Genomic DNA, 19,161 nt, shown 5'->3' on the forward strand with positions numbered 1-19,161 from the left:
GTTGTGTCGTCGAATCTATGTGATATATGAAGAGATAAAAGAAAGTGATGGCTAAATCCTTAAACGCGTAATGAATAGATTTAATGTCCCTGCATACACTACTCCCTGCATAGCATAAATAAGAATCTTGGCAAATTTGGACAGGGATTACAACTATTTTTAGTTTTACAAAATTCAGCACTCTGTCTGATACAATTTCAACACTACACCAATAGGCAAATCCAAGTCACCTATTTCAGGAGAGAGAGTAATTAAAATTTTACAAATGTCGCTGCTTTTATTATTTTTGATCTTATAATCACCACAGCAATTTAATAATGACTACCCGTAGTCTTTTTTTTTTGAACGGACTAGTAAGTGTGCACGTGCACGCACGTTCCAATATAAAACATTTCATTCGAATTTTATTTCTTTTTAAGACATTTGTTTTTTCATTACCCTTTTTCTCATTTAGACATTTATATAAGTGTGATGATCTAGTAGCAATGTAAGTGTTCACGTGCGATGTATAATCCACATTTGACAGAATCCACAAGCACAATTAAAAAAGGTTAAAATATAGTTAGATACCCTGTGTGTTTCTACGGTAACAACAAATGTTATTGTGACCACATTTACATGAGAAAATTATGTCTTCTCGCACCTTCTCTCTTCCTTTCGCTCCTTATCACCCAATCATATCTCATTTCTCTTGGTTCTGTCAATTGTATTAGTACTCCGTAATGAAATACTCATTCACTTTGAAAATGTAGGACCCATTCAGTTAAGCTAAACTTAAACAACAAATTCCATAGCCTTCAGTAATTTGTTAGGACCAAAACCACAAATTTTATGCTCCTCATTTCAAACTCAAAGTATGGATTTCATGGTATCAATTTCATATCACACAGTTCACATATTTTTTAATCAATCTTCCCAATAGGTGAAACCTTTTCATTTTACCAATAAAAATGATTTCATATGAAATACATGTTCGTGATAATACAATCCATGTACATATTTGAAAAGACCCCAAAACAAATAATATGATGTCCTTTGGCAAAACATAATATTAAACTCGACCAAAAGTATCCAATTATGAAAGCAAGTACTGACAACAACAAGCATAACATCCATGGTTGTCATTGTGTTCTGTGAGATGAGATAATGTCTTGAATGCACTTTCAAATGCAGAGGAGAACTGAAACTAACATCAGAAGCAAGAACTCCAACTTTATCAGAACACGGCAAGATCAGGCCGAATCTTGTCAGAACTATCTGCAACATTATTGATCATATTTTTTTTTCGCTTCAAATCTTATCAAGAATATTTTTTTCCTGATATAAAAACAATAATAAGCTTCTTTAAGAACAACAACATGCTTCAAGTGAGACATATCCTTTTCATCAAACCTGAACATTTCCAAGCTAGAAACAGTGCACTGATTATTTCTAGACTGATATTCTAATAGCAAAAGCAGGGGTCAAAAAATTGAAATTTAGCATGCTGCCAAAAGAACTCACAAAAGCTCTCAAGTCATGTGTTGCATGATACCAGCACGTAGTAGATTAATTTAATAAAACAAAATGAAGCATGTACACTTGAATTTTTTTGATACAAAACAAAATGAAGCATGGACACTTGAATTTTTTTGATACAAAACAAAATGAAGCATGGACACTTGAGTCATGTTTTGCATTTTGCATGATACCAGCAAGAAGTAACTGGTCTATACATAAGGGTAACGATAACTTACCTGAACTGGTTGTAACATTATATTGCAGCTAGTGGCACCAAAACATGGCTAGGGGTGACATCCTTTCTACAACACGACTGAACAGAACAAAATAGGCAGCTCGGGAGCAAGATAGGGAAATAATACAAGTGCAAAGTAAAAGGGAATGCCGAAAACATTTGGTTAGTTCCATGATTCCATCCTTCCAGGACCTGCATGAGCTGAAAAGACAAAGGAAAAAAAATTGCTCAACAGCCCACTAATTGTTGTATCATCAGATCTTGGCCATATTTTAAGATGAATTTTAGGGTCAAAACATTCAGTGCAGTTGCTCTTTTTCAAAGGAATCTGTAATCCAACTGTGCATGATTATCAATTATACGTGGATACATGAACTGGACAGGACACAACCTAGAGCCTAATCGAGTACATTAAACTACAATATTATGCAACATATAATTATATGAATCTGATGTTCCCGTTTCATCAATGCCTGTGTTGAAACTGAGCAGAAAAAATGAAACAAAATCACTTCAGAATGTATATTTTAGCATTCATCCAATCTCAGCAGCTTTTCTGCCATCAAATATAGAGTATGTTAAGTGTTAACTAAAACCAAATGTTTAGCTCATAGCTGCACATAAATACATGATAACCAGGCAATAATTCAAGAAAATAAGGATTTCTATTCCTTTGATATCTTGCTTACCCCTAACGTGCAAGAACCATAGGTTGAGACAGTAGCCGTTAGCCGCCTCAGGCGCACTCTCTGCTCACAGGCCACCGCCTTAACATGTCCCAAGCCAGCCCCATTACCTCAGTAACAAGCCAGAAAACCTCAGTCTGAACTGCGTCCTGGCCGCGAAGAGGCATCCAAGAAAACATTTCATCTATTAATTCGAGAACTGTAAATGGATTGGAAAAGTCTCTAAACAAAACAAAATGTGAGATAAATCAACCAAGAGGCACCCAGATGAAGTTATTCTTAGTTCACTGTGAGAGAAATGAACCAAGAGATTATGTGCTTTCCAAATATTTACTCTAGGTTTATTCCTCTTCTCTTCTTTCCGATATCTGCAATCCTCGTATTTACAGCAAACAAAAATCAGAAAATCAAAAGCAGGACCCGAGAGAAAAAATGATTTTCCCGCAAGAACACATCGCCTCTTCCATGCTATTCATTCTGCCCAACAATTGTAGCTAGCAACTGTGCAAATTAAGATCAAGTTATGATGTATGTCAATATATCGCACAATCAATGAGGTACAGTATCCAATATAATGGACAACACCATCTCTAATATTCCGTTTCAGCTTAGGAAAAGCTATCACACTAAACAGCAGTTAGACGGAGATCTCCCTTTTGTCTAAAAGAAAAACAAAAGCTCAAAAAGCAGTACCAAGGGCTAACAGTAGTAGTTTTAATAGCATAATGAAATGGAGACTTACCATCGCCATTAATCAACTGCATGCTGAAACAACCTTGAGTGTGCACAAAACTAATAAGCATCACTTTGAAACATGGAGATAGGACACATCAGGCCATTAGAAATTCTTGCTCAACATAAAGTGTTGGACTTTACCTGGACAATTAGCACTCCATATATAATTCCATGATAGAACATCCCGTCCAGGAACACCAGAGCTGTTGCAGCATGGATCAGTGCCTTGTCTCGGGCTAACTTATGCGCCAATTTGACAGAAGACACAACCTGAGTTTCAAAAGTGCCAGCCCATGAATCGTCCATGTCTTCATGCAGGTCGGGGTAGAATATGCTGAGGTACCCCTACAGGAACAAAGCTTGAGAGTGATTGGAAGAAAGGATTGCTGGTCGGTCCAAGTCCGGCTGGCCGACCACCTCTTGCACGCTCCAAGACTGATAGTGATGAATGATATACAATCAATAACAACGCTACTCTACTGCTTAGGATCTGCAGCGCCCCATGCTTCTCTTCCTAACCCTAGGGTCCTCGCGACGCCATGGAAAATTTAGAGACGGGTTGAGAAGGAAGATTCAGTTGGGCTATGGATCGTGTATACCTGACGGTGACACGTGGCTGGACTCCGGGGACTCATGCTCCATCTCTTCCTACTCGTCCACCGGTAATGATCGAGCAGCAGCACTGCCAGTGCCCAGACAGACTCCAAACTCCGCCGTTCGCTTCCTCCTCGACCTCCTCCTCTGCCATAATAGGGCTCTGTAGAGGGGCGTCGATGGGGGGATGAGGGAGGTGGGGGCGGAGATTGATGGCGGGGACGACGGCTGGCGGGGTGTTTCTTTGTGGCAGGGCGTGGTGGGAGATCTCCAACGGGAGCGATGCAGCGGAGGCCCATCCGTGGATCTTGGCAAGCGGAGGCACCAGCATTCGTGCAGAGGGAGGGCGGCGGCGGCACGCAGAGGAAGGAGGGAGACGGTGATGGAGGCGAGGTGCGGGAGAGCAGGTAGACAACGGCATGACTGGCAGAGGTGAGGGCGAGGGGCGTGGCAGGGGAAGGGAAGGAGGAGGTGGGGTTGGGGGCGGGCCGTGGTGGGAGGAGGCGGCGGCGGCCGTCAAAGGAAGGGAAGGACGTGGAGGCGGCGTTCGAGGCTGGCGAGGTGAGGAGAAAAAAAAAAACGTTTTGGGGCTGAAAGACTCTCTGCCTGTGGAATTTCAGCCCGAATAGTTAATCACTAAACACATACTAAACGCACACGGTTAGCAAGTAATTCGTATTTAGTGAGTCTGACTGTGAGATTATTAATACTCCGTGTACATTTAGTAGTTAAAAAAAATATATTAATGATTTTATAAGTATTAGAGACACTACCCGTAGTGCGTGGAGCGAGGGACGAAGACTTAGTCCTAACCTTCACAGTCCGTGACAGCACGGCAGGCCTGTCAGCCAGCCATCCCCTACTTCTACCAAGGCTGTAATGGCTGCTGTCCCCACATGTCTGTAAGAAGACCCCTGCGACCTCCTGGGCCCCCGAACCCATCCACCCTTCTCCCGAATCCGGATAAAATCTTTCTCAAACAAATCCCCGCAGGTCCCCATCCTTAGCGGAACTTTGCTCGATTGCCTTTCCCCCGTTCTCTCTCTCTCTCTCTTACCTCACGCGCTCCACGCACGCACACACTTCTCCCCACCCTGTCCCTCTCGCTCTCGGCACTCCAAAACCCTAGTCACCCTACGCCGCCAAAACCTTATACCACCCTCCCTACGGCGGCGGCGTCGGCGGCGGCCCCATGGCTGCACCAACCACCAGCTAAGCCTATGCTATGCTGAGGAGCTGACCTGACTTCCCCCATCTCATCCGAATCCGTCTCGTTTGTCTCTCGTGCTCTCCGCGGCGGCGGCGGCGCCGGAAGCTGCGTGTCATCCTAGACTGCACTGGTCTTCTCTGAGTTTTTTTGTTTCGTGTTGGTGGGTGTTTCGGCGTCCGCGATGGAGGAGCCGAATGTGGGCGGAGGGGCCGTCGCGGCGCCGGAGGTGGTAGCGGATCCGGGTGTTGGAGGGGCGCCTGGCACCGCCCCGTCGCCGTGGAGGAGGACCACGCCGCCGCCTGTGGCAGGCGAGGCGGCGGTCATGGGCGCCGACTCGTGGCCTGCGCTTGAGGACGCGAGGCAAAAGGTCGCGGCAGAGCCCGCGGGAAAGCCTTGGACAGGAAATGCTGTCGGAGGCGACCCGCCAAAGGGGTCTCAGGTCCAGCAGGCGCCTCCGCCTCCATCGCAGGTATAATATTGCGTTTGTGTGGAGATGCGCTTGCACAGCTTATATCTTTATATTGGCGCAACTCGTTTTTGCAGGCAATGCAATTTTTGTATTGGAAAGTTGACTCGTATATCATTATGATTTTTGTACCATAGTGTTATCAGGCAAATTTTCCTTTGAGTATAGGTATTAAAGGAATGAACTTAATGTTGCTTATTTTGGATCTTATATGTCGCCTTTTGTGTTGATGCGATTGGTGTAGTCTGTGTACGCGTAGTTTTGTTTTATTCGAAAAGGCAAGTGTTTTGTCGGTGGCAAATAAATATATACTGTTTTCAGAACAAGCATAAATTGGCGCCTGAATTTATGGACTGTCTTGGTCGGGTTAGTTTTTTTTGCTAAGCTCGCCTTTTGTTTTGATGCGATTGGTGTAGTCTGTGTACGCGTAGTTTTGTTTTATTCGAAAAGACAAGTAGTTTTGTCGGTGACAAATAAATATCTACAGTTTTCAGAACTAGCATAAATTGGTTCCTGAATTTGTGAACTGTCTTCAACTGGTCTGGTTAGTGTTTTTTGCTAAGCTCGCCTTTTGTTTTGATGCGATTGATGTAGTCTGTGACTCTGTGTACGCGTAGTTTTGTTTTATTCGAAAAGACAAGTAGTTTTGTCGTTGGCGAATAAATATCTACTGTTTTCAGAACAAGCATAAATTGGTTCCTGAATTTATTTACTGTCTTCAACTGGTCTGGGTAGTGTTTTTTTGCTAAGCTCGCCTTTTGTTTTGATGTGATTGGTTTAGTCTGTGTACGTGTAGTTTTGTTTTATTTGAAAAGACAAGTAGTTTTGTCGGTGGCAAATAAATTTCTACTGCTTTCAGAACAAGCATAAATTGGTTCCTGAATTTATTGACTGTCTTCAACTGGTCTGGTTCGTGTTTTTTGCTAAGCTCGCCTTTTGTTTTGATGCGATTGGTGTGCGCTGTGTACGTGTAGTTTTGTTTTATTATTTGAAAAGACAAGTAGTTTTGTCGGTGGCAAATAAATATCTGCTGTTTTCAGAACAAGCATAAATTGGTTCCTGAATGTATGGACTGTCTTCAACTGGTCTGGTTAGTGTTTTTTGCTAAGCTTATTGCATCTTTAGGTTATGCATTCCATGGGCAACGGAAATCTGTTGCTTTTGTTGAGGTCAAACTCTTTCAATACCAATATCCATGTCCCAATGGCAGGGTTATTGATGAATCGTAGTGGTGCATGAATGATATATTTAAGATGTCTTTGTATTTATTGCCCGTTTCCTATACCGGAATTGGATTTTGTTTGGATCTGTCTCTTGCTTCTGTAGTCATCATGTCTCTTGCACCTAGCTTAACCATCTTATGTAGCCATCTTGTTTGTAACTTTGTAAACATTGTTGGACTGCAACCACACAGGTTTCCTGTCTGTAAGGTTCTCTAGCTGAACCACCGAAGCATCTTCTTATGACAGTGTAGTTAGATAATGAAATTTTGTTTGGGCTGTTCCTTTTGGGAATTATTTCATGGCCAGGTTGGACTTCTTTCATTTGTGCCAGTGTTGGCAGGATCGTGATCTTGCTTATTGAATTGTATGAGCAGGTGATCTCTAAAACTGCTTTGGCCCAAAACCACTCTGTTAGGATTGTAGGTATTGGCATAGGTCTTATGACCTCACCCTGATTCTATCCTTCCTTTACAAGGGAGAGCAAAAATAGTGATCTTTTTTTTGCGGGGATAGTAATCTTGTTTTTTCTGGTTTACTTAGTTGAAGAAAGACATGTTTATATGGTTCTTGGCATTCTTTTAATAAAGTGGTTGAGTGTTGTTCTCATACACGTTATGGACAATTATACACTTGCTCTCAGGTGATTTAGAAATAAGTGAAGTATAATTTGTATTTTCATTTGATGTCTCCTTGAACAAATTTTCTGCCACTGTTCTGTACAGTTAGCTTTCCTTTCTGTTCTAATTTTATCCTTGTTTAATCTGATGGAAAGGGTAAAACTTCTTTTAGGTATCTAATCGTATGCACAAGTTTGATGGCCATGGAAATCCCAATAAGAGTCACCAAGCGTACCATAAAAATGGACCCAAGAGACGTCCTCCTGGTGCAAATGATCCACCGCCATATCCCGTCACTATGCCATATCACCAACATCCTGGGCAACCTATTTTTTACCCTGTTCTCCCCAGTCCAATGATGCTACATGAATATCCGTACCAGCCTTTTGCTGTTCCGGTCCCAAATCATGACCCACATATTGGAAAATCTGGATATGAAAACACCGCACCTCCTTTTGTTCCAGTTGATCAAGTTGGTGGTAATGAAGTTAGCCGGCCAATGCCTCCACAAACAAGAGGAGATCCTCATGCTTGGCGTCCTGCTGTTGGTACTCATGGTCCTAGATCTCATTCTGGTGTTGAAGGCCGTGGCCATTTTAACCACACATGGCAAAATCCTCAGACGTTTGGTTCGAGAGACAACACGGGTGTACCACACGGTGTTGGGCCACGAGCTTTTGTCAGACCAATGGCACATCTGCCCCCTACTCTCGGGTACATCAATGGACCATCATACCCCGGTAATGCTATACTCACTATAATGACATCTCCTTTTCTGTTTGCTATGCTGAATCTTTGGTCTAATATTTGAGATTAATTTTACCTCAGGGCCTATACCTCCTATGTATTATTACATGCCTGCTCCACCCATGGAGTCGATGAGAGGTCCACCACGTTTTGTCCAAAATCAACCAGCTCCTCAACCCGTTTTATCTCCCGAAGCTGCCGAGTTAAGAGCTAAAATATTAGCTCAAGTGGAGTACTATTTTAGGTAAGGTATTATTTTCTTGTTAAATTCTATCCTGAGGTTTTCCCCTCAAGGAAGCATGATGCACACAAATGGGACTGAGTTAAAAAACGTTTCATGTAATTTCAATTTGTCTGTGAAGTAATTTAGTTTTGGTGCATGTATATTTGCACTCAGAATATATGATCATGAGAAGTTTTGTTTGCTTTATTAGTTGCATTGTCATTATGCAATATACGTGGAAACCCTACAATTCCACCCTAAATACAATCTTGCACCTATGTGATGCGTCAATGGCTGAACATGCTTTTAGCATGTATATCATCCAGTTCTGTTTACTATTATTGTGTTTTGCAGTGATACTAATCTGGAGCGAGATGGTTTCTTGAAATCTTTAATGGATGAGCATGGCTGGGTTCCAATTTCAAAAGTTGCAGACTTCAATAGAGTATGCCTTCTATGCAGATTTTATTTTTTCAGATATCATATTTTTGTTGTTCACCTTGTGTTAAAAAATGACTGCTATTGCCTTTTTTTTGTAGCTTAAAAGAATCACAACAGATGTTCATCTGATTGTAGATGCATTGGCAGGCTCAAGCCTTCTGGATGTTCAGGTCGTTATGTCTATTTCAACTGTTATTGTTTACATCCCTTGTTGATTTTGGTATTTGGTTCATCTGATGCCACGGTATGTATATTACCAGGATGACAAGATAAGAAGGCGCTCTGACTGGTCAAAATGGGTTTCTTTTTCTGGGACAACATCTGTTCCAAGTCCATCATCTACTACCAGTATAGATAATAGCATGGCTGAGAGCAATACCAGTGGCTTCTCAAATAAAGATGCTCATCCTGAAGATCAAAAGAAGCACCCTCTTCCTCAAGATATTAAATGCAACATAGATGGTGTTTCTACTGAGTCAGTAGTTGCTGATGAGCAGCTAGCCAATGATGCCCAGAGCTGTTCATTGAATAAATTTTTTTCTTCCATCACTATTGATGAAAAACCTAAGAGCATTTCCGCATTCTCTGTGAAACCACGCACACATGAAGCTGCTTTTAGAACTGGTGATGCTAAAGTTCAGAAAGCAAACACAAAGCTCAAAGTACCTAATTCTCAAAATGAAAGAGGTTTCTGTACTGATTTGCCAAGTGACTCCCCTAGCTTTAGTGGGGATCAAAGCACGTTCATGCTCGATGAGGAATTGGAATTGGAGCATGTGGAGCATTCACTCTATTCACACAAAAGGTGAACTTTAGAATGGTATACAGTCTGTGATTTCATTTCAAGGATTAGGATTGTTTAACGTATATGCTGCCTTCTAAGCAACCATTTGAAATCATGTTAACGTCCAGAATATCAATTACAACAGTAGCATATATTACTCTTGACCTGTGAAAAATGGAAGGGTGAACTAAATAAATGTCAGAAGATTGATTTTAATGTCATCATGACGCGTTAACACAATAATTGTTTAACCCAATTGCATATATGGAAAAGTACTTAAATGCTGTGTTCTGTATATTTCGTGCTATACTGTGTTCTTTTAGAAGATCAAGCGATCGTTTTGATAATTGTTGCGTATTGCTTGTAGAAATGCATCATGTCCTATGTATTTGTTTTGAGGAAATCATGTATGTAAAGTTGATTTTGTTTGCAATATGTTTGTTTCAAGCAGGGTCGATGATGAGGAGGATGATTTTTTTGTTGATGACCAAGAAGTGAATAGACTAATAATTGTTACACAGGTTTGGATTCAACATTTTGTACGATCCTTGTTTTGTTGGCTGTATGTTTCTAGTTTCCCAGGTTCTTGCGAGTGCATACTTATCACTTTGTTTGTGCTTTGAATTGAACCATAAACCTTTAAGTCATGGACCAAGTTTAAATGGTCATTGTTAATTCTGATCAGGAGTTGATTGGAATGTAGAGCCTCTATATATTATTCCTGTATTTGATGCACCTGTTTTCATCTCACGTTTGACTTGTTATACTTAGGCATTTCAAATTCCAACAGTTTGTACAGATTGCAGTATAATCCAGACTTTGTGGCATATTTTAGTGCACGACATAATATGTTCTTTGCCTGTTCTCCTTTTTTTCATATTTTTACTGGTCTCCTCATGTGCCTTCTCAGGAATAAATTTGTGTTTTATTTTAAAGAAATATTTTTAAAGGCTGCGAGGGACAAAAAGTGTAAACTGCCTATCGAATTGCTGTTGTGTAAAATACAATAATGTTACAGACTATTGGCATGTTTTTAGCTTGCATATTTTGTAATGTTCTGGTCATTCATCAGCTATCTGACTTAAATTTGATGATTTACCTGATTATGTTAAAATTGCAACTGTTATGTCATTGTGGACTTCTGGTGATAGACTGATAGTTAACTTCTAACTGAAACATTTATATTTTGATGTATTCTCTTAGAAGTTTTGTTTATTGGATTGACATACTTTTCGATGTGCTACAGTCTGTATTATTTGAAGCATATATATTGTTTTTTTGTTACTGCTGGCATCAATTGGTCTAACACATTAAGCAAGCTTGTAATACTGGCATACTGCACTGAGACCTTGTCATTTATTTGCTCACAGGATACTAGACCAGGAAAGGATGACAGAAGTTGCTCGAGTATATCTCAAGCATTTTCAACAGAGGAAGCATCACGCATAAATGAGGCATTATATTATTATGAGGTAACATGTTAAATTATAGAAAATTAGAAGTTTATCAGTCACCATTATTGCATATGCATTCTGGGGGTCAATAAAATATTAAAAGGTTTTTAGAAGAGAGGCTGTGTTGGCTGCTGGATTGCCGCCCACCCCAACCCACTTATTGCAAAGTTTCATGCTAATTCTTATACAAGTTTATAAGTTCTATTGCAGATGCTTTTGAGTATTATCCTTGTGTTTAAGAAAAGGCTTTTGTATTTCGCACTGCATCTTATGCTGCACCTGTTACTATGGATGACCTGTGTAGGTTAGGTAACTGATATTGAGCAGCATTTTAATAGCCAGATTCACATTCTTAACATGTTCTGTGGTAAATGGGATAATTTAGAGTTCTTTGTAACAAATTGAACTGCAGCAGATTCGTTTGTTTGAATGATGTTTGTTTTGTTGGATGTGTAGCCAGTGCCTTTTGGGATCAACAGCACGATTTTTTAATATTTAGTTGTCAAACTATTTATTCCTGAGAAGCTGATAGATTTTTAACTTGCTGAATTTTAATATTGGGGCTACCCTATTTAACTTTATTAAGGCAATGGTATAATACCTCGAATTTTGTTTTGAATTGCTACCTCGAATTTTTGAATGGCTAAGCAGTTGAAGCATTAGTTTGTATTTTTTATATTTCAAATTGGCAACCATTTGAAACTGATTTGAGTGTTGAACAAACATCTTCTGGAGCTTGAGTTTGAATCAAGTAATCAACCTTGCTTGAGATCAGACTTGAGCTCAGCTGTGTGCCTGTGCGTCGTGTGGCTGCCGTTTTCTTCATTTTTTCTTCTCAAAACTCATTCTGTTATGATAATCCTTCTACGGGCCTATCAAATTGTATCATTTTGGTTTTTGTTAATACTATAGCAATACTTTATCAGGTTGTATATTTTGGAATTGCTGATGCTAATATAATATTATTTCTGACTTCAGAGCATGCATGGTCGGCGCATTAATAATCAAAGGAGTTCCCAGGCTGATTCTGCGGATGATTCTAAACCATCTGGTGGAGCAAAAGGGAACCATGTTAGCATCGGAGCTAATGGTGTTGAAGAAACTGGACAACCTATCCCACGTAGGCGGCAAAATAGAAGCAACAGAAAGGCACACACTTCACATAAGCAGAGGTTCTTCGCTGGTAATTTTGTGAATAGTCCCAATAGCCAATCTCACTATGGTGGTGTATCAGAGAGCCCCCCAAGCAATTCAATTGGATATTTCTATGGGTCTACTCCTGACAATCACAGGTTAGGTTCATAATCAATTGGAGTTGTAAAAGAACCTACCATCCTCACTTTATCTCATATTGTGGTTATTTAATTGACTCTGTTTTGTTGTTTAATAGCTACAAAAGTTCAAAGCTGAGCTCGTCTCCACATGGAATTCCTACTGGCTCATCTCCACATGGAATTCCTACTGGGACCTCACCTATCGGATCTGTACCTAAATCTTTCCCTCCATTTCAGCATCCAAGTCATCAACTTTTAGAGAAATTCCAGCAACAAAGGTAATTATATAAATGATTTGTAGTGTATGTGAGGTAACAATTTCCTTTTGATATTATTAATCATTGTGACCCATTCCTTTGTTTTAGCCTAGATTGATACAGTGATGCTTTGTTTCTTTGTTTGTAATAAAGGTACAATAAGTTCAAAAATCGTTGCCTTGCTGATCGCAAGAAGTCAGCAATTGGTTGCAGTGAGGTGCAGCTTCTCTTATATACTTCTCTTCCAGTGGCTACTTTGTAACTGTTTTTTGAAGAAACATAACCTGACAAGTAGAGAAATATATGAAGCTGATCAAGTTTAGCTATTATGTTTTACTGATTTGTTTATCTTCGTAAATTCATTTTCCTTCAGTAGGATGGGAATTTTCTCGTGATTGTCGCTTGATGATCATATTTTGTGTTAGACAATTATGTTTCATTTGATAAATTGTACTCTGATCTTGATCTATCCTCAGTATTTCATACATGTTGTGTGCATCACATTGTGTGCAGGAAATGAATTCACTCTATCGTTTCTGGACATACTATCTGAGGGATAACTTTAATGAAGACATGTACAAGCATTTTAAGAACTTTGCGGTTGAGGATGCAGCAGCAAATTACCGATATGGACTTGAGTGTCTCTTCAGATTTTATAGGTACAGAATGTAAAAGTTTAATACGGAGTAACAAGCTTCCCAATCTTTATTGGCAATTTATGTAGAGCAGCATCAGTTAACGACCAAATTCTTTTTTCAGTTATGGCTTGGAAAAAAACTTCCAACAAAATGTATATGAAGATTTCGAGCAACTGACGCTCCAATTCTACCACAAGGGTGATCTTTATGGACTTGAGAAATACTGGTAATTGGTGGCTTTATTATTTGCTTGCACTCCTTTGTTACGTACTGCCCTACCCTCTAGTGAATAGTAATGAAATGCAATATCAAATTCTCTGGTGAAATCCTTGGCACGGTTCTATTTTTACCCTAGGGAAGGAACATCCAGTTGCAGCAATTTGACTCTGCTCGACTGCTCGGAATTTCTAATACTTCTGGCATTGTTGTGGATACCACATCTACTATGTGCATGCTAGAGCTGCTGCAAATTGCCTTATTTTTTTTCTTGCTTGTGAAAAAACCCTGAAAATATTACTCCCGACAATTTTTGCTTGCTGAATTGCTGAACCTGGCATTTATGAGGTTGACATACTTTGGTACTGACTTTTCTTCCGGCAATTGGACCAGGGCATTTCACCATTTCCGTAAACAAGGTAGCAGCCCCATAAGTAAGCATCCAGAGTTGGAGAGGCTCCTTAGGGAGGAGTTCCGAACCATGAAGGACTTTAAGGCACGGAGTGCAGCAGAGAAAGAAACCGGTGGCAGTAGCAGCAAGACTGCGGCGGGGGCAGCAAGCCATAGCAAGGCTGAGGCCAAGTAGGTCCAATCTGGGCATGAAATTTTGGTGGTGATCCCACAGAGGAGAAAGTAGCATCCTTTTTGTTTGGTTGAAACTTAGGGGTTTGAGTAGACTCGTACCTGTGCAGATTTTGCTCTCCCTGCCGATACTTGTGGCTGTCCATGAAATTTTCCTCTCTTTTTCGCCTATGCTTCATGGTACCATTGTGGGATTTGTACATAAAGATAGAATAATTATTTCTATTAAATGGACAAATTATAGAGTTGAAAGACATGATGCCGTCTTTGTTTAGGATGCTGCGAGATGTTTATGTTTTTCTTTTGTCGTACTAAAAAGGCCCTGATCCTGTCTGGCCACGAAAATGTCATGCGGCGTTTATCCGGCTAGCAATAGTTTCATAGCAGGTACTCCTTCCATCCCATATTAATTGACCTTTTATTACATATATCTAGACGTTTTTTAAACATAGATACATATCCGCATTGGACCTATGAAACGGCCGAACGGAAGACATATATCTAGACGTTTTTTAAGCATACATGCATCCATATTGGACCTATGAAACGGCCGAACGGAGGGAGTATTTCCATGGCATATGTTTGCCTGGTCTGAGGGGAAATATCCGGTGACCCCGGTCGCCAGTTGACCCAGCGATTGTTCGTCTCCTTGGCCATGTTCCTTGTTCTTTTGGTGTAGTCTCTTGCGAATTTACTTTTACGGGAAATTCTCTAGGGAATTAGAATGCTCGAGCGAGGTACATATGGACAACTAATTTCTCTTCTCCGTGCCACTTGTGTGAAACAAACAGGATTAAAGTTGATGTTGCCACCTTGACAAAGACTTGGTGACGTGGGATGATCGCCACGTCTCTCCTTTCACTGCATGTATGGCCCACAAGACCACAAGCCATTCGTCTTGAAACCATTCGAGCTTTTTTTTACGGGAGAAACCATTCGGGTTTAGCCAGTGTGTGCAGGCAAAAGTGTCAATTGAGCGACAGAGAGGGGAATGGATGAACACGCATTGAACGAGATGTACCGGGGCCGTACGCCCTCCATGCACTGTAACTCTAAAGCTTGTAGTCGTGGCTGTTCGTTGAGTCCAAATCAGAAGGTGATACAGTACCCGTGGCACAGCGCGCAGGTGCCGCCGCCCTGTGGCTTTTATGGCGTGTCCTGACCAACGTGACTAAGAAAAAGTAACGTCTGAAGTTAGCTTAAGATTTTAATACTTTTTGTCTGTCCAGGCAAGGGTAGTACTCTCTCCGATTTTAAATTCTTGTCTCAAATTTGTCTAAATATGGATGTATCTATTCTTAAAAGACGTCTAGATACATGTAATAGTTCGACAACAATTTAGGATCGAAGGGAGTATTGGTTGGAGGCATGTGTTCTAAAACAGCTTGAGAGTAAAAAACAGGTTTTCTTGCTATGTGTTAGTTAGTCTGAGTCAGGCCACCTCTTTCCCAGGTGTCGCGCCACGGGGCCTTGACATCGGGGTGTGCGGGCACCCCCTTTTTAATTCGGCAGTGGGCGACGGGATTGCTCCGGCGATCGCCGGAGGGACCGATGCGAAACATGCAAGCACACTAAGAATACATGTACACGCTTTTTACCCAGGTTCGGCCACCCGGAGGTGTAAAATCCTACGTCCTGCTTGTCTGAGCTTTTATTAACCGATGAACAAGAGTTTACAAGTTGCCGGAGGGAGTCCCCGGGTACTCTCTTTTTTGGCTAAGTGCTCCTTACTATTCTGAACTAATGCTAGTAGCGAACTGTGAGTCGGTCCAACCCTTTGACCGTTGGCGGAGGTCCTCCTTTTATAGCCAAGGGGATATCACATGTGACACGGTGCATGGATTACAAGTGGCGAGCAGGGAGCTTCCCCTCGGTGCGCTGTCAAACATGCAAGAGCGCCAGCCCTGCAACTAGGGGTCTAGTAGCCTAGAAACTAGCTCTGGGCAGCCACTGTTTGCTTGACTAGACGGATAACCTCCCTCCTGTCGGCTCATTTATTGCGCCGTGAGCTACACTCCTTGTCTTGACGACCCTACACACAGGGTGCCTGCCTCGCGCCCACATGGCGTTGCTGCTCTCTTCGTTCGGCCCCGCCCTCGCAGCAGGAACCTGCGTCCGGGGACGTCTCCTCCCGGCAAGTTACCTTCCGGGAAGCGCCCAGGCGAGAATATTTCCCGAAGTCCCGCTAGCCTTGCCGGTAGCTTACCGGGCAGCTTGCATATTGCCGCCCGTGGTGCGATCTTCACAGGGACCAAGCGAGACGACCCACGCGTCGTGCAGCGGTGGTACCCCGAATGCCACTGGTACGACATCAGGCCTGAGTGTGGAAGCAAAACATGCCGTCAGGAAGGTTCTCATGACTCCAACCAAACAAGTCACGGGCAGCTCTCAAGCATAGCTTCAGGCCATGCATATGTACTCAGTTATTCGTCCAAGCAGCCCCTGACTCTCGTCTGTGTGTGTAGTGTACCTCTCCAGTGTACCTGACCACACCCGTATCCCGCTTTCTCTACACCCACCTGACCTGTTGTCACCGCCGAGGCTGGATCGTAGTCTCCCCACCACCACGTGTACGTACCCCACCCCCGACACCACACGGGCACCGTCGCTTATCTATCTCGTAAAATAATCCCCCGGTCTCCGACCCGAGCAGTAGTCAGCTTTTGTTGCCATTTCGCTCCAGCCGCGGGCGACACACCCCAAAGGAAAGAAAACGAAGAAGAAGCTTCGCTAGCTCGATCGATCCCGCAGCCGTTTGTCCGCCACCAAATACAGTAGAATGGAGGTGGGCAGCGCGCTGGCCACGGTGCTCTTCGCCGCCTTCTCGCTCCCCTGCCTCCTCCTACTCGTCGTGGCCGCCGAGGCCGCGCTCCGCCTCGCCTCCCTCGCGCTCCGCGGCGACGGCTCCTCCTCCTCCTCCTCCTACGCCTGGCCCTCGCGCACCGCCTTCCTCGGCTACCGCATCTCGCGCCCCTCCTCGTCCGCCGCCAACGCCGGCAGCGGCGCCTTCCACTTCCAGGACGAGCTGCTCCTGCCGCCCGAGTGCCTCGACCACCTGGCCGTCGCGGCGTACCGCGGCGGCGGCGGCGATAATGGGGGCGCGGCGGAGGTGGACTGCGTGTTCTGCCTGTCGCGGATCGAGGAAGGCGACGAGGTGCGGGAGCTCCGGTGCCGCCACGTGTTCCACCGGGCGTGCCTCGACGCCTGGCTCCTGATCCGCCCGCGCGCCACGTGCCCGCTCTGCCGCGACCGCCTCCTCCCCGCCGACACTCCCCGCGCCTGCAGCGCCAGCGACGACAGCGACGGCAGCCCCCTCGACGACGACGACGAGATCTACCCCGAGGACGACGACGACGCCTTCGCCATCTCTTCCTCGTCCAACGCCGCCGCCGCCTCCTACCACCACCACGGCGCCGCCCTATGGCACACGTAATAATTGTAAGAGATATAGCCCAGCACCAATGCCATTTCACTCCTGCTCCGCTTGCTCCAATTTTGCTACGCGAGAGGCAGAGTGTTCTTTTTCTCTTCTTCCTTTTTTTAACTTGTTATATCTTTTTCGCTCGGTTTATAATTAAGTTGAGTAAGTTGATCTCTGCAGTATGTCTCTCGAAAAAGTTGATGTATAGGTAGGTGGTTCCTGTTGCTGTCCTCCTTTCTTTCGATCGCTTGCGGGTAAATAATGCTCGCCTGATTGCTTTCCTGGATACTGATGGCTCAACTGCCTCTCTTAATTTCACTCTTTCAATCATGGCATTGCCAGTGCCCTTTAATTGTACTGCAATTTATATCTATCTTCCAGAAGACTATGATATTCATGTAGCACAATTCTATAAGAGCTTAAAATATGTTGTGCACAATGATTGATACTATACACTACATCTCCTTAAGAAAAAATCGGAGACATTTTTTTTTCTGATTATAATGAAATTATACCGTTATCTATTACTATCTATTAAATTGGAACTATCTATTAAATTGGAATTGGTGGTGATGGTACGGTCGTCACCGTAGGTTAACTTCGTTAGAATTCTATTACTATCTATTAAATTGGATTTGGTGGTGATGATACGGTCACCACTGTCGTCACATTAGTCACAGTAGGTTAACTTCGTTAAAATTACTGCTCGTTATTTTTTTTCCTCCAGTTTTTTTCACGATTTTTCTTTCACGATTTCTCCTACTCCGTCTTACAATCGATGCCACCACATCCGCATGCCGACCTCAACGGCGACATGAGTTGCCTACACAGAAAATAAAAATAAATAGTTTGTGATTTTGTTGACCCGTATCAACGCGCGGGCACACCTGCCAGTTAATATAGTATGAGAAATTATAAATTTTATGCACATGTACGTCCTCCATTCCTTAACGGAAGGAAGGTATGTTAGCTAGTTTTGTCCTAAGTAAAAAATTTCCATATGTTTGACCAGGTTTTTTGATAAATAAATATTAAAATATACAATATCAGATGGATACACAATAAAAAAAATTATGGTCAATATTGATCTGATATTGTGCACGTTGATATTTTTATCGGTAAACGTGATGAAACTTCAAATTCTTGATTGAAGACAAAACTAAGATGATCTCTACCCTTAGTTCCTAGATGTAAGAAGCCTTTGCTAATTTGTCCTAACTCGAAAAATTTAAACTTTGATCAAGTAAATTTATAGAAAAATCTACCAACATCTACGACTCTTAATTAGTTTTACTAAATCCATCACACTATATATATTTCCACAATATACTTATTTTACTTATTTGATACTCTAGATGTTGATATAATTTTCTATAAACTTGGTTGAACTTTCGGAAGTTTAAATTAGAACAAAACTAGGACTTCTACCATTTGGAAAAGGAGGTAGTATAATATCTGTCCACTTTTAGTATTAGAGAGACACACATTTCAAGATTTAAATTCGGTTATAGACCGCTAATATGGAAGTTGTGGCATAAGAATTGTACCATTTAACAAAGAAATTTGAATACAACAATCATATAATTTTTGTGCCATGCAAAATGCACTACGTCCCCCTAAAAGTGGACAAAGAGTATATTCTCAAAATTGCACTATTAATATATGTTTTTGTTGAAATAAATTGATATCATTGCATTCGTAGTCAAAAGTATTCGTTTATGACTATGATTTGTATCACATAAGTCACATGTTAATGAAGTAATCTTTGGACAAAAAGTTGGTCAAAAGAAGCGATATTAGCCTTAATTTGTGGAACAGAGGAAGTGTGTGCATAGGCACATAATTTTATTTTATTTCT

General features: G+C 42.1%; 3 protein-coding genes across 3 annotated transcripts; 2 read left to right on the plus strand and 1 right to left on the minus strand.

Moving 5' to 3' along the window:
• Positions 1–898: 898 nt before the first annotated feature.
• LOC106865979 lies at positions 899–4,301 on the minus strand. The gene is made up of 3 exons (XM_024458203.1): positions 3,756–4,301; positions 3,298–3,501; positions 899–2,570 (listed from the first exon to the last, which is right to left on the minus strand). The coding sequence occupies exons 1-3, from the start codon at positions 4,047–4,049 to the stop codon at positions 2,472–2,474; spliced, it is 597 nt and encodes a 198-aa protein (XP_024313971.1). The 5' UTR covers positions 4,050–4,301; the 3' UTR covers positions 899–2,471.
• Positions 4,302–4,757: 456 nt separating this feature from the next.
• Positions 4,758–14,141, plus strand: LOC100821192 (la-related protein 1A). The gene is made up of 14 exons (XM_003566715.4): positions 4,758–5,429; positions 7,439–8,006; positions 8,095–8,257; positions 8,591–8,681; positions 8,776–8,847; positions 8,938–9,482; positions 9,913–9,982; positions 10,832–10,933; positions 11,894–12,207; positions 12,306–12,467; positions 12,600–12,663; positions 12,960–13,105; positions 13,206–13,310; positions 13,694–14,141. The coding sequence occupies exons 1-14, from the start codon at positions 5,142–5,144 to the stop codon at positions 13,884–13,886; spliced, it is 2,883 nt and encodes a 960-aa protein (XP_003566763.1). The 5' UTR covers positions 4,758–5,141; the 3' UTR covers positions 13,887–14,141.
• A 2,242-nt stretch (positions 14,142–16,383) lies between these two features.
• Positions 16,384–17,694, plus strand: LOC100823364 (E3 ubiquitin-protein ligase EL5). The gene has a single exon (XM_003565580.4). The coding sequence runs from the start codon at positions 16,662–16,664 to the stop codon at positions 17,313–17,315; it is 654 nt and encodes a 217-aa protein (XP_003565628.1). The 5' UTR covers positions 16,384–16,661; the 3' UTR covers positions 17,316–17,694.
• The last annotated feature ends 1,467 nt before the right edge of the window (positions 17,695–19,161 follow it).

Source organism: Brachypodium distachyon, chromosome 2 (assembly GCF_000005505.3).
Source record: "Brachypodium distachyon strain Bd21 chromosome 2, Brachypodium_distachyon_v3.0, whole genome shotgun sequence".
Taxonomy (NCBI): Eukaryota; Viridiplantae; Streptophyta; class Magnoliopsida; order Poales; family Poaceae; genus Brachypodium; species Brachypodium distachyon.